Here is a 13,215-nt window from a genome sequence, read left to right as displayed (position 1 = left end):
ATATATCACATCCACATAAAAGTTCTTACTCGTAATAACATGCTTATTATAAAATTTGTTTTGTAATATAAAACCCACGCTTTATAAAATGAGTTTTATATTTATAACTGAAATAATATTACATACGAAAAGTGACATTTGATAAAATAAAAAAAAAGTGACAATTTCGTATTCAGTCATCAAGTTATTGGAGGTGATGGTTGACTGAGGTGCTCGTTTGGATTAATTGTAGAAAAAACATTTTTATTTCATAACTGTGAGAAATCAAACGTAAAAATAATTATTTTGATAGGTCCCAAATATTCTGGAGTGTAGTGGCCAACTGTGTATGCCCTTGCGTGTTTTTTTTTTTCCCCGGGAAGCTCTTATGTGTATTAAATAATTTTTTTTTGCCTTCATGTGTATTACTACGTATTAAACAAATTAGAGATTATTATGATGATGATTTATTGTGCCATTACCAGATCGGGTGATCCTAGTGGCAAGATCATTGGCCGAAAAAAAAAAAAAGTAAAGAAAGAAAGATCGATTATTGGTTTATTGGCTTCCGGATTGTGATTCCAAAAAAAGCAAAAAAAAAAAAAAAAAAAGCAAAAAAGAGAACTTATGATCCATCAACGCGCTGCATAACGCGTGAGCCCATCACATTGATTGTGAAAGAGATCTACAAATGGCGGGAGCAACTTCATTAGCTAAACTTCCCGCACCAATCATCTCTTTGCATCACTCGCCCTCAAACTCAAAGCCGTTAGATAATCACAGTCCAATCCCTCCAAAGACTCCTCCGTACCAAAACCCACTATTAACCTTCCTCCTCCTTCCATTCCTTAAATTTGTTATCCCTTTCTTTCGTCAACACTCATTGTCGTTGCCTAGAAAAAGTTTCAATTTTAGGGTTTTGCGTATGATTCTTATTAGAAACTAGGGATTTTCCCCGGACGCGAAGAGTGTAGACGGGGGACAGAGTTGGTTTTTTCGTTTCAATGGAGGCCACGGCCGGTGCTGCTGCTGCTTCCACCGCTCGCGGGGCTTCTCTGCAGATGCCGGCTTCGTCCCGGAAGGAGTGGCGGGCCACTGGGGACCATCATTTAGCGCGGCACCCGGGAGATGAGGTAGTGATTTGATGGGAAAAATAATATGCATTGTCTTTCCTTTGTGGTTTAGGGAGGGTTAGCCAGACGAAAATGCACATTATTAAATTTTGAGCTTCCTCATCGATGGAGATCGAGAAAACAATAACGTGTCGTTCCTTTTCTTATGCTTGATCTCTGGGCTTTATAAATTTTCTTATTGATCACATTGGCGTTAGGGTTTCACATTTAATTTTTCATGCGTTCCTGTATATCGGTGATTCCTCGTTTCAAGCATAACTCGTTCGCAGTTTTTATTGGGGACGAGCGTGTGAATAGTTGATGTCACGTGACCCATGTCTCGAGTTTAGGTTGGTAATGTGGCCACTTGCTTGATTACACTTAAGGAATTTGCAGGTTTAAGCAAAATATCTTAGTTCAACTGACATTAGTTGTTATCAGGTTCAGTTGTGTGTTCCAAGGAGGCTCAAAAGAGCATTCAATTATCAGTTGTTGTTCTTTTAGTTTTCTTTCTTTTGGAGTGGTCAATTTTTTTTTAATTGTTTTAATGTTCGGTTTTGGGAAATCTTAGTCTGGGTGTCAAGTAGTCTCTGATTTATTGATAATTAGTTCACAACGACAAATGAAAATAGCAAACTTGACAATTAGGTTGTCATTCCCAAATTAGGCAGCATAGCTTCAGAATGTTTCAGTTTATTCTCCTGTCTATCATCTGGATATACCAAGAAAGATCTCCAGTCTAATGAGGCTACTATGAAATAGTTACTCATGGGTGGGGCAAGCTCTTCTATTTTGGTTCATGGTTTCTCATGATAACAAACTGAACCCAGGGTGTGTGAGGAACATTGAATGCTTCCTCATCATCCGAATTTGGTTGGCAAAGTACAAATTTTCAGCGGACCACTTTGCAGATGGAGGGAGCTAACGCTGAAGACTCTGAACTTTGTGTTTTATGTTGTTGGGATTTTAGTTTCAACGGTTTGATTGCTTTCAAATTTTCAGTATTTATGTTTCTATCTGGTTGAGGGGGGAGCTTTATTACTTTTGTTGTTCTGTTATTTGTTTGATTGTGAACTGGAAATCTGCTGGTGCTTGATGTGCAGGAACTAGCGCAAACAAAGATTGGGCAATTAGATGAGAGAACCATATATGAGGTAAGGATGACGTTGCTCAAAGCTTCCTTTTAGTATTGGGGATCTAGGAATGTGAAGATGATTTCCTTTTTTCAAGGTGCAGCAAGGGAGAGAGCCTGTTGATGTTGATTTTTGTTCAATAACAGTGGATGGAGCACTAGACAGTGATATCATGCAGCAACGGATTCACAATGTTGCTAGGCAAAGAGAGGAGCTAGGGCGTGTGGAGATTGAGTTACGAGCTCAAACAATTGCAAAATCTGGGATAATGGAAATGCAAAACAGCTTTGATGCTCAACTCAAGGAGCATGCTAACACTACCAGCAAGCTTCAGGTATATATTTTAATATTTATTTGTACTCTAAGGTTTGAATTGCTCTGTCAATAAAATGATTTTTAAAACTTAGAAAGAAGAACATGCTTGGATTGAGTTACATGTTAGAATTTTATGCTTGTGGCCAGTTGTTCATAGTGAGTCTGTTCTAAATTTATTGACTTGGTTTTGCAGGAGCAACTCCTTGATAGAGAGCACAGGATACATGAGCTGGAAGGGAAAATGGAAGTGAAAGACAGAGAGCTTCACGCCATTAAATTAGAAAATGAAGCGGTTTGTCAAACTCCTTTCTTTGTCATTGAGTTATTGATATATTATATGCTAATGTTTTTTTTTTCTATCTTGTCAGGCTTGGGCTAAACAAGATCTCCTTCGTGAACAAAACAAAGAGCTTGCAACTTTCAGGTTATTATTTATTTACGGACAGTACATGAGAGTGTATTCTCATATGGACATGCATTTTATTAGTGCTTTCATTTAGTTTGAGAAAAAGCAGTTTTCGTGTATTACTCTTGCTCAAATCCCCTAGCAGATTTTGTAACATGGTATGTTTGTTAGGCTTTGCATCCAAACTTATGAACATGTCTAAGCAAGTAAAGTTTTTTGCAGAAGGGAGCACGATCATACTGAAGCTGAAAGAGCTCAGCATGTTAAACAAATACATGATCTTCAAGAACATATTCAAGAAAAAGAGAGGCAGCTTATTGAGTTGCAGGAACAAGTATGCTTAGTTGACTCTGTTTTTTTCCTCCAATGGAAATGGTTGCTTTAATTTTTGTATTTTACCTTTTCCAGTGCCCATTTAAATATATATACTTGCATTCTGCTCATTAAAAATATCCAATACATCAACTATTCTCTTTGGAGGCTGACTTGATTCAGACAGACACGCACAGAAAATAATATTGTCATTTTGATTATTACAAGTCTTTGAACTGTGCCATTTTTTCATTAGTTGTCATTTTTAAAAGTTCTAGCTGATCTTTTTTTTATATTTGAAGTTTATAAGTTATACAGCTTCTAGGAGTTACATGGGCTGATGATTCTGTCTTTCAGCATAGGGTTGCTCAGGAGACCATTATGTATAAAGATGAACAGTTGAGAGAGGCCCAGGCTTGGATTGCAAGCGTTCGTGAGGTGGATGTTTTCCAGTCAACTACAAACCAGACATTACAAGCAGAACTGCGAGAACGTACGGAGCAATATAACCAACTCTGGATGGCTTTCCAAAGACAGGTTGACTCGCTATTCCCCCATTTCTCTAGCGGCTCTCTCTCTCTCTCTCTGTGTTAAGCTGAGTTTTTTTGTTGATTTTTTCCTTTTATCTCAGTTGCTAGCTGGTATTGTGTGAGGATTTACTTAGTATATGGTTTAGGTTTGATGATATACTGTGTGTATTTAAGCAACATATAACTCATTATGATGTTAGTCTTATGAGCTGTTGTATTGACAGTAAAATACATTTTCTTTTCTTCATCAGCTATATGAGCCCCTATCTTTTGATCCATTATTAGTATTGCATTTATTTATTTCAGTGTTGTCAATGACAACTTCCATGGCATAATGGCGTGGCAGCCTAGAGCCCATCTGCCTTCCATAAGACTTCCAAGGAGGGGCGGACTCTGGCAGTGCAATGATGCTTGTCATGTGATAACACTTTCTCTCATCAATCCCCATTTTTCTCAACTTCAGTCTAATGGCTTGTAATCATTGTAGGTAAATTTGTCTCTTGGTGCCCTATGCCAAAAGTAATTAGTGAATTAAATGGAAATAACATGCACTTAATGTTTAAGGCACGGCACTTGAGCTCCTGCTCTTTGAAACCATCTTAGAACCTCTTCAAATTTTCATTTTTTTCCTCTATTTTCTTTCAGTTTGTTTTATTTGTCTTGCAGACCCCTGTTCTTTCCTCCTCCCTCTTTACCAAAGTCTTCTGCCTTTTAGTGTCTGCCAAAGTTATATAATGTATACAGTTTGTTGTGCTTGGCTGCTTGCCCTTTGTATGTGTTTAGTTAACTTTCCTCTCTCTTTTCAAATGCCCATGTTATCCTCAACATGGAAGGGGGCTTACAGCTATTGGCTGCTATATACCTTTGACTACCCTTTTTTATTTATTAATTTTTTGTTATAATATGAGACTGTAGCTAGTGGTTGTTCACCCATGTTTACCTTTTTTCGCAATTGATGCTAGTTTGCAGAAATGGAGAGAGTTCATTTGCATGCTATACATCAGCTTCAGCTTGAGCTGGCTGATGCAAGAGAGAGGAGTGGAGCTTACAATGATGACTCAAGAATGTCCCAGACGAGTTCGAAACAGAGTGCATCTCAGTTTGTGCAGGATAACGGGAACCAATTTGATGTAAATGGAAGCAGCAGTTCAGGGGGAAATAACGGTCTCCTTCCAACCGAGAATTCAGAAAATGGTCTACCTTTAGCATCTACTGGAAATGCACCAGTCCAGGTAGGGTGCTTTAATTATTTATTTATTAGATTTTAGGTGAACGCTAAATTACATAATTTGCGGAATGCCCTTTTTTCCCAATTTTCAGAATGTCAAAGCATCACAGTCTATACTTCTAGACTTTTATGAGGGGGATGTGCCTTGAGCTCTTGAATATTGATAGCTTTTTGAGTGACTGTTATACAGAATGTCACTTGTGGATCTCCTCAGCTGTTGATTATGTTTCTGTGTGTTGGTTAAATGCTTAAATCGGCTACTCTTTACTGGGACATGTGATATGTTTATGCACGTTGATACATGTTTTTGATAGAGTCTGCTGTGTTTTAGTTTTCTTTCTTCTTTTTTGGTTACATGAGGGGCGGGATCGAACCCGCATATTTCCAACACACACACACTAGGTGCCACTCCGCCCAGAGGCGGTTGGCTGCTGTGTTTTAGTTTTCAGATGCTGTAATGGTTACACACCACGTGGCTTAGTTTTATACTCCACTTTTCAAATATTCTGTGGTTTTGCATGTAGATTAAGAAAGTTCATAAATAGCTCTATAACTTTAACAAAATGCAATTTTTTTGACTAAAATACCCTTATTTTGTTTAAGTAATGTCTCTCTTTCTTAATTAAATTGAAGGGTAAAATGGTCAAGACATAATTAATAATGTTTTGATTCTAAAGTGACCATCGTTTGGAAACAAAACCAAAGCCCCAACCGACATTTGTTTGAAAAGTAGGGAATACCTTTTGGTTTATTATATTAATGTGATATCCAAATTATTTTCACCCTGGGAGTTTAAAATATTTTGACTTCGTTTTGCTGTTCTAGACCGAACGTGTTCCTGGTGTTCATATTGCTCCATCATCTATGCTGGGGATGCCTCCATACATCCCACCTGGTCAAGTCACTGCAATGCATCCAGTTTTTATGCATCAACAAGCTGTCCCCCATTCAGTTGCATCACATGTACCTCAATCACAGGTTGGGCATTTTCACTCAGTACCTGCAATGTTACCTCTGCAACAGTGGCAGAACCAACAGGTATTGAAATTTGAAAGAAATGATCAATCTTTAATTTTCTTATTAATGCATGTTTTTAGAAGTTTACTTGCTTTCTTCAGGCCATCTCAGAGAGTTCACAGTTGTCCGAGAAAGATGATCATTCGTCATCCCACGATGATCAGAATTTAATGAGATCAGATGCTAAGTTTAATTATGAAATGTCTGTTAATGGACAAGCTCTTAATAGGGACTACTTGGATGTTCATATCCGTCAAGGGGAGGAGTCTCAAAATCTTATTTCATCATCTAATGTGCAAACACAGGTGGTAGTTTGGATTTTGTCGCTCATGGGGATCAAGTTACCCCCTTTATTTTGCATGTGAATAGTAATGTTGCTTAGCCTCAATTTATTTATGGTTTTTCAGTCTGTTGATGAACGACACCCAGAAGCTTCCCGACCAGATCAAAGCCTACAACAAGTTTCATCCCAGTTTCATGATGTCTTAAGATTGAATTCTTTTGATCTGAATAGTGAAACGAAGGTTTGTTGCTACCTTTGGCTTATATGAGCCCTTTTTAATATTATTATTATTATTATTAAACAAAGATTGGGTGGTCCTCTAATGCTGAACAGTCTAAGTTTGTTTTACTTCTTTCATAGAAGCTACAGACGGAAGTTACCACAAGTAAATGTTTGCAATGGTTTCCATTATCTGGTAGAAATGTTTAGACTGTTTGATGTCTGAGCCCAAAATTCTTCAACTCAGCCTTTGCGGAATATGTAGTCATTTTTCTTAAAGTACACTACATATTGTCGACTAGAAGTGACTGACAAATGGATTGCCATATTAACTTTAGTCTGACTTCTGTTACTGCTTAGACAATGAAGCTAGTGTTTGTTGAACAGGATGAGAATGTCACAGCTTCGGCAAATCATGGGGGAGGGGACCAAGTTTTGGTCCCAGAACAATCAAGCTCTGCTGCAAATGGATCATCTTACCGATTCCATTCAGTTAACCATAGTGAGATGACAAGAAGTTCTACTGCTACCATCTTGTCTGAAGCGTATGCCTCCACTAGGCATATGAATTCAACGATTGCTAGTTCTTTAGAGGCTGCTCCTCTTGACGAAAGGGGATTATTAGCGTGCATTGTTCGGACTATTCCGGCTGGTGGCAGAATTCGAATTAGTTCAACGGTCAGCATGTCTTAACTTTGAACTCTTGGATTCTATGTGAAATGTGACTTTTGCGTCCAATCTGATTCAGTTGATTTGCAATGGTGTTTCAAAAACAGCTTCCCAATAGACTTGGCAAGATGCTCGCGCCTTTACACTGGCATGATTATGAGAAAAAGTATGGAAGACTTGATGATTTTGTGGCCAACCATCCTCAAGTGAGTTTTACCCTTAAAGTTAGAAGTTTGGATGTATAAGCATCTGTAATTTATTTACTCTACAACCTCAGTGCTGTTCTTTTATTTCAGTTGTTTATGATTGAGGGTGATTACATTCAACTTCGTGAAGGAGCACAAAAAAAGGTAGCAGCCACTGCAGCTGTTGCCAAAGTTGCTGCAGCAGCTGCGGCTTCACCTCCTCATTCTTCGTATTTGCCTACTGTGGCTGTTACACCAATGGCTCAATCTCATCGCCTAAAGAAGGTCCCTTCAACTGATTCCAAAAATGTTAAAACTGACAGTACAGTTAAGGAATATGTAGTCATCTCTCAAACTACAACTGATGATTCCCTGAAGATTCCTGTAGTGCAGCATCAGCAGTCTAGTGGCATGAGCTTTAGTGTTGCTGGGGGCCTCTCAAATGTCAAAATTTTGAGTAAATCTAAGGATTCCCACAAAATGGATGGCTGTGAAAATAGGCCTTTGCAGTCGTCTGTACATTTAACTGTTGGCAATGGGGTTAGCCCAGACAGATCAAGTATGGGTAGTACCCAAAATACAGGATCAGCTAATGGAAGGCTAGCTTCAAGCTTTTCTGGGAAACAACAAACCAGGTATCCTTCTTTACTGGCTACTGTGTGGTGGTATCTGTCTTGTGCTATCCAGGTTTCTTTCCATGAAAATAAATACTAGAGTTGAATATTGTGCTGTTTGTTTTTGTCAGGGCAACTGCGGCTGCATTCCCTTCTCGAAGATAGTGATTCTTCTATTTCGATCTTTTGAAACATCTGGTTTGTTTTTTTTTCCTTGTTGGATCTTTTCAAACATGGTTTGTTTTTTATGATATCATGACTAAGCCCCTCTTTTAAGCGCATCAAGAAAACATTTGTCAGTGATTATTTCTAGAACATGTGGTGCTTGTGAGCAGTGTCTTGTAAATCCCGCACTCGCAATTATATCAGATTATTAATTTTGATATATCGACAGTTTGCATGCATGGATTTTAGAGCAACATAAACAAATATATGATTTTCAAGCTTTAAAATGTAATATTTGGCCCAAAAAAAGGCTTTAAAATGTAATAAAAAGAAAGAAAGAGGGTGCAGAGATGTTAAGAAATGTATACGTGTAAATGTGATCATATGGTATTCCCGACTCTATTTTGCCGCACCTTTCTGTCCTCTGAAACTGCACTGATATTGAATTGCTTTCACAACATCTGGGCTTCTTTTTGACAGGAAACGTGGAGATTCGGATCTTGGACTCTCGCTGAGCCCCCCTTCTGGTTTAAATTATTTTTCTGTTTATTTTAGTGTGCTTTCATCATTACCAAGGCTTCAGTGCCCGATCACCTGCAGCGTGCTCACAAAGCTAATAGCTGTTCGGCTTGTGAATGCTTTTAAAAAAACCAATCAATATAGTCAACGTTTTCGTTTGGGACGCATCCGCTGGCTTCCCCTTTTTGACGGGGCTAATCTTGAGTTTCGTAGATTCATTAAGATACTAATTCAACAGAATTATTTTTAGTGTACGAATGAGAATCGTAGCATCCATGAATAAACGAAAGGCTTATCAAGTTTAGTGTTGCACCTTATTTCGTTTTGACTGATTTTTTGCCTCGACAAATTGACTTGAAAATTGTAACATTTGTTTCTTAAACTACATTCTTTTCAGCATAAATGTTTATAGTTATAATAGGAGAAATTGAACTCCAGTCTTCATCTCTCTGATCATATTTCGCCCTTCTGTTGTCATCGAGTACTGACATAAATAAGTATTGTTTCAACTTGATTTTATATTCTCTTGTTTTTAGTTTGGCCTCTCAATTTTTAGGGTCATTTTTATCTTTTTCCATACAGTCCCTTGAAGATTATTTATGCTAATAAAAACAATCGAGGAATTATATAAATTCAAAAATAAAGTGCAGGATTAAAAAATTTAAACGTCAAATAAATAAATATCTGTTTGATGAAATTGGGATTGTACTAAATTAACTGAACAAGCGGTCCTTAATTGCCCAGCGAATGCAATCCAAACATTCGTTCTCCACAAAAGGTTTCAGTTGGGGTCCAAAGTCCAAAACCCAGAACATCAATGCGTATTAATTCCCATATCACTGAAACAGTAGTTGGTCGAGCCCATGTTCTCATCACCACTGGCCCATTAATAACTTGTGTTTTCACTAATAAATAGCCTTAAACCTCTGAGTTAAGGTAAAATCGAAAATTAAAATCGTGTATTTAAAAATCCCTTTGTAATCGTTGAGGGTGCGTTTTGCAATTCCGTGGCCAAGGAATACAGGAGCAAGGACTTTTGTCGGTATAAGCTACAAAAAAATATGAAGTGCTGATCACTTTTAAGTGGGCTTAGCAATCATATTAACAAAAAGTTCATGGTCAAGTATTTCCACTGTTACGACCAAGCGGTGACTTCCCGAGAGACCCACTGGAACTTGCATCTAAGCCAATATGGTTGATGTCTTGCTTCCCTGACAGATTGATACCAAGTCTAGGTTGGGGGCTCTGATTACTGCCACTGTTGGTGCCAGGAAACCTATTTACTTGCCCTTGGATGAGCTGCTGTTGCTGGAAGAAGGCTTGCTGTTTAAGTTGCTGCTGCTGATCATTCAATTGAAAAGGCAATTTTGAAGTTGAAAGGTCTGGTTGTTGCAGAGACATTGCTAGATGATGTTGCTGCTGATCTTTCATATCGAAAGGCAACATAGGAACATCTGGTTGTTGCTGAGACATTGCCATGTGAGGTTGCTGGCTGCTGCCCTGTCCTTGTTGCATAACAACCTGGGATGACTGCGGCACAGTTATTTTGGGAGTGAGCATAAGTTGCAATTTGAAACGGACTAGAATTGGGCAAAGTTTTGCCATGAAGTCATCCCATAAAAATATGAGATATGAATAAAAGTACGAGGCCTAATTATACTGATAAGTCAAGAAACATCTAGTTATCATGTTTTTGTTTGAACAACTGACAACCTAAAAGCTGCATCAAAGTTTTCTGCATTTAAACCAGGTTTGGCTAGAGCATGCACTGAGTGAGCTCAGATTACCTGAGAGGGTACGGGTGCTTGAGATTGAGTATCAGCGAGTTTGGCGAGAAAAGTCAAGTTCTGCTGAAGCTTGGCTTGATATCTGTATTAGGTAAAACGTTAAGAATCAGTAGAATGTGCTTATAAGGACATAACTGTAGTCTGCATAATAAGACAGCGTTAAGCCGTTTGAGAAATCATACTAAAAAGTAGTTTCTTTAGCGAAAATACTAAAACAAGAAGAAATGATGATCCCATAAAGAATTATATAATGCCTCTGATTGAATTGACCTTCATCAAACACGAAGAGATCATTCGAAACGAGAGGCACATGAACCCCCTCTTTATGCTAGAACTTCAAACAAATATATAGTGAATATATGAGAATTTTGATAACCGATTATTGCAGCCCCCAGAATTAGACATTAGAATACAAGGACGAAATAATACAAATTTGAAATTTCGGGAGTCAGATTCAGTGCAATGGTGCTAAAAATGAGTTTACTGATGAGGAGAGGAGAGAGAAAAGAGAGGGGCAGTCCCTGTTGATACAGTGGTCTAAACTATTCACTTCATTATTTACAATTGTATCTGATAAACAGATATATCTTTTCTTTAAACCAGGTTTTCTGAGCTTTCACTTCTCAGTGCACCTATTATCCCAGTCAAAAAGATCTAAAATGCTATACAAGGCAGGCGGTTAAGAACGGTGATAAACAAAAAGGGTACAGAAGATCTACAGTTGTATTTCATGGGCATTTTTCTTCTCGTATTCATGATTCAATAACAAGAGGTTATACCCTACCCAGCTATAATTCAAAGTTGGCTACATATCAAAGTTCTCCCTAAACGTTTTTTGCTGTCTAGATCCCAGTTGTGCCTTATTTGACTTGAACTTGTTATACAAAAGAAGTGCTTGATTGCCCTGTTTTTAAAAGGCAATCATACATATTAATTTATAAGCTGACACTCGACTTCAGATTTTATGTGCCAATGAACTCTAAACTGTTCATTGACACCATAAGATATGATATCTTGTGGATAAAAGCAATAGGGCCAATGTCGAGGGCTTCAAAGCAGATGGCCAAAGACTACGGAATGTTTTGCAAGAGAGTGCAGCAGAAATGCAAAGTTTCTCTCTACAAATATAAGCAACATCTAAAGTGATTATTGACTATAGCCACTTACTGGGCAACCTCAATGGACTTTCCCATGTTCTGACCCTCCATTATAGTTAGAATCAGCTGCTTATTTTCCTCCAGATACTGCACCAAGGAGAAAGAATCACGGAAGCAAGGATAAACAAGAGCCCACAGAGTCAAATTTTAAACTGAACCACATTCAGCGCTCATTCGCTCAATGGTTCTGTCAGAAGTTCACAATTTAAAAATCATTCCTCAGATATGCGAATACAAAATTTCTTTAGACGCACATTCCATTAACAACGTAGGTCCCTCTTGTGTTATCAAGAAAACACACATATCGGTAGGATCATTATTTGCCGGTAAGAAAACAGTCCAAGATTCCCATTGGGTGGCCAACTTGAAAAATGAGTTGTCATAACACTTCGAAATCAATCAATGACTTGAGCCTTTAAAAGGACTGTCGCAAAGAGTGTCGTCATTAAATCGCACAAACTTTAAATATCAAACGTGCTTCTCGCATTCATCTCAATGAAGACAGCAAATTTAGCAGAGGTGAAAAATAAAAACTGATGACTTACGAGACAAGGAAAGAGAATAAGTAATGTGAACGGCTTTCTCATTTCTAAACAGGTAAAGACACAAGTCACATCTCCAACAACGCCATCAGGACCATTGAACCAGTAAATAAATTGACTAAGAAACAATGAGATATGAATAATGAAACAGAACAATGATTCATGCTAATCGTTTGTACCTTTTGAATTTGCTCGGTGGTGAGGTAAGTGACAGAAGCCAAAGAAGGATCACCGTTGAGCATTTTCGAGTGCTCCTCCACACCCCAAAATCTGGAACCCTAACCCTAGTTCTTCGAGGGAATGAGCGTCAGTGTGCTCCTTTCTTAGACCCTCTATAGTCTCTGGCTCTCTCTGTGGTTGGTAAATTTTTGGGTATATATACTGGGGCTGGAGTCGACAAGAATGGCAAGTCCTCAACTACGGAGTTTTGTATATTGGTTTTTGGCCGCCAAAAACACGCTGTGGCATTGGACGCGTATCTAAATATTAATTCTTGCTTCTCTTATCCTGTAGAGAGAGAAAAAGGTTTTTTTTAATCCTATTTATAGATTAATGAAAATTTTTTTTTATAAATGTTTAATTTTATATTTTATTTATTTTTGTATTAACTTTGTTTACATATAAAGTATGATGTACATTAAATAGAGATAAAATTAAAAAATTGTTGAATTTTAAACAAAAGTTAATAAAATTTAAAAAAATTTTGTCTATGTAAAATATGTTAGAAATAACTTATAAATAGGACATGAGGAGTAATTCACAAAAAAAAATTTATATCCCATCATTTTTTTAAAAGAATGACATAAAAAATTTAAAAATTTATAAATACTAAATAAAGAATGTCAACAAAAATTTATTATCATTTGTAAATTCAGTGTTATCAACACCAAATAAAATCTTGTTACTAAACCTGATTTGAAATTTAGTAATTTTTCAGGTTTTTTTTTGTTATTCTCCCTTAAAAAATTAAAATATTTTATTCAGGTGTGTGTAATGCGGGTTCGATCCCGCCCTCCTGTAACTCAAAAAAAAAATTAAAATAT

At 37.4% G+C, this 13,215-nt stretch overlaps 2 protein-coding genes across 2 annotated transcripts; one reads left to right on the top strand and one right to left on the bottom strand.

The window, feature by feature from the left end:
• The first annotated feature begins 718 nt into the window (after positions 1 to 718).
• LOC114761438 (uncharacterized) lies at positions 719 to 8,406 on the top strand. Its single transcript, XM_028950794.1, has 15 exons — positions 719 to 1,112; positions 2,195 to 2,245; positions 2,322 to 2,558; positions 2,733 to 2,831; positions 2,908 to 2,963; positions 3,168 to 3,279; positions 3,615 to 3,794; positions 4,750 to 5,019; positions 5,841 to 6,053; positions 6,134 to 6,337; positions 6,440 to 6,556; positions 6,922 to 7,212; positions 7,311 to 7,409; positions 7,500 to 8,023; positions 8,134 to 8,406. Exons 1-15 carry the CDS (start codon positions 984 to 986, stop codon positions 8,165 to 8,167), a joined length of 2,616 nt encoding a protein of 871 aa, XP_028806627.1. The 5' UTR covers positions 719 to 983; the 3' UTR covers positions 8,168 to 8,406.
• Positions 8,407 to 9,648: 1,242 nt separating this feature from the next.
• On the bottom strand, positions 9,649 to 12,541 carry LOC114761516 (GRF1-interacting factor 2). Its single transcript, XM_028950913.1, has 4 exons — positions 12,352 to 12,541; positions 11,641 to 11,717; positions 10,474 to 10,555; positions 9,649 to 10,216 (listed from the first exon to the last, which is right to left on the bottom strand). The coding sequence occupies exons 1-4, from the start codon at positions 12,412 to 12,414 to the stop codon at positions 9,806 to 9,808; spliced, it is 633 nt and encodes a 210-aa protein (XP_028806746.1). The 5' UTR covers positions 12,415 to 12,541; the 3' UTR covers positions 9,649 to 9,805.
• Between the last annotated feature and the right edge of the window lie 674 nt (positions 12,542 to 13,215).

This window comes from Neltuma alba, unplaced genomic scaffold (assembly GCF_004799145.2).
Source record: "Neltuma alba isolate B1F8T4 unplaced genomic scaffold, ASM479914v2 tig00011122_pilon, whole genome shotgun sequence".
Lineage (NCBI taxonomy): Eukaryota > Viridiplantae > Streptophyta > Magnoliopsida > Fabales > Fabaceae > Neltuma > Neltuma alba.
The sequence above is the reverse complement of the archived record's forward strand: the minus strand, read 5'-3'. Positions and strand labels throughout refer to the sequence as shown.

Bases quoted from the DNA above. Each gene is read 5' to 3' on its own strand.
- LOC114761516 (XM_028950913.1), bottom strand. From the start codon at position 12,414: ATGCTCAACGGTGATCCTTCTTTGGCTTCTGTCACTTACCTCACCACC. The intron at 11,718-12,351 runs GTACAAACGATT...TCCTTGGTGCAG, and splicing joins CCACCGAGCAAATTCAAAAG to TATCTGGAGGAAAATAAGCA. The intron at 10,556-11,640 runs GTAAGTGGCTAT...TACCTAATACAG, and splicing joins AAGTCCATTGAGGTTGCCCA to ATATCAAGCCAAGCTTCAGC.
- LOC114761438 (XM_028950794.1), top strand. From the start codon at position 984: ATGGAGGCCACGGCCGGTGCTGCTGCTGCTTCCACCGCTCGCGGGGCT. The intron at 2,832-2,907 runs GTTTGTCAAACT...CTATCTTGTCAG, and splicing joins TTAAATTAGAAAATGAAGCG to GCTTGGGCTAAACAAGATCT. The intron at 8,024-8,133 runs GTATCCTTCTTT...TGTTTTTGTCAG, and splicing joins TCTGGGAAACAACAAACCAG to GGCAACTGCGGCTGCATTCC.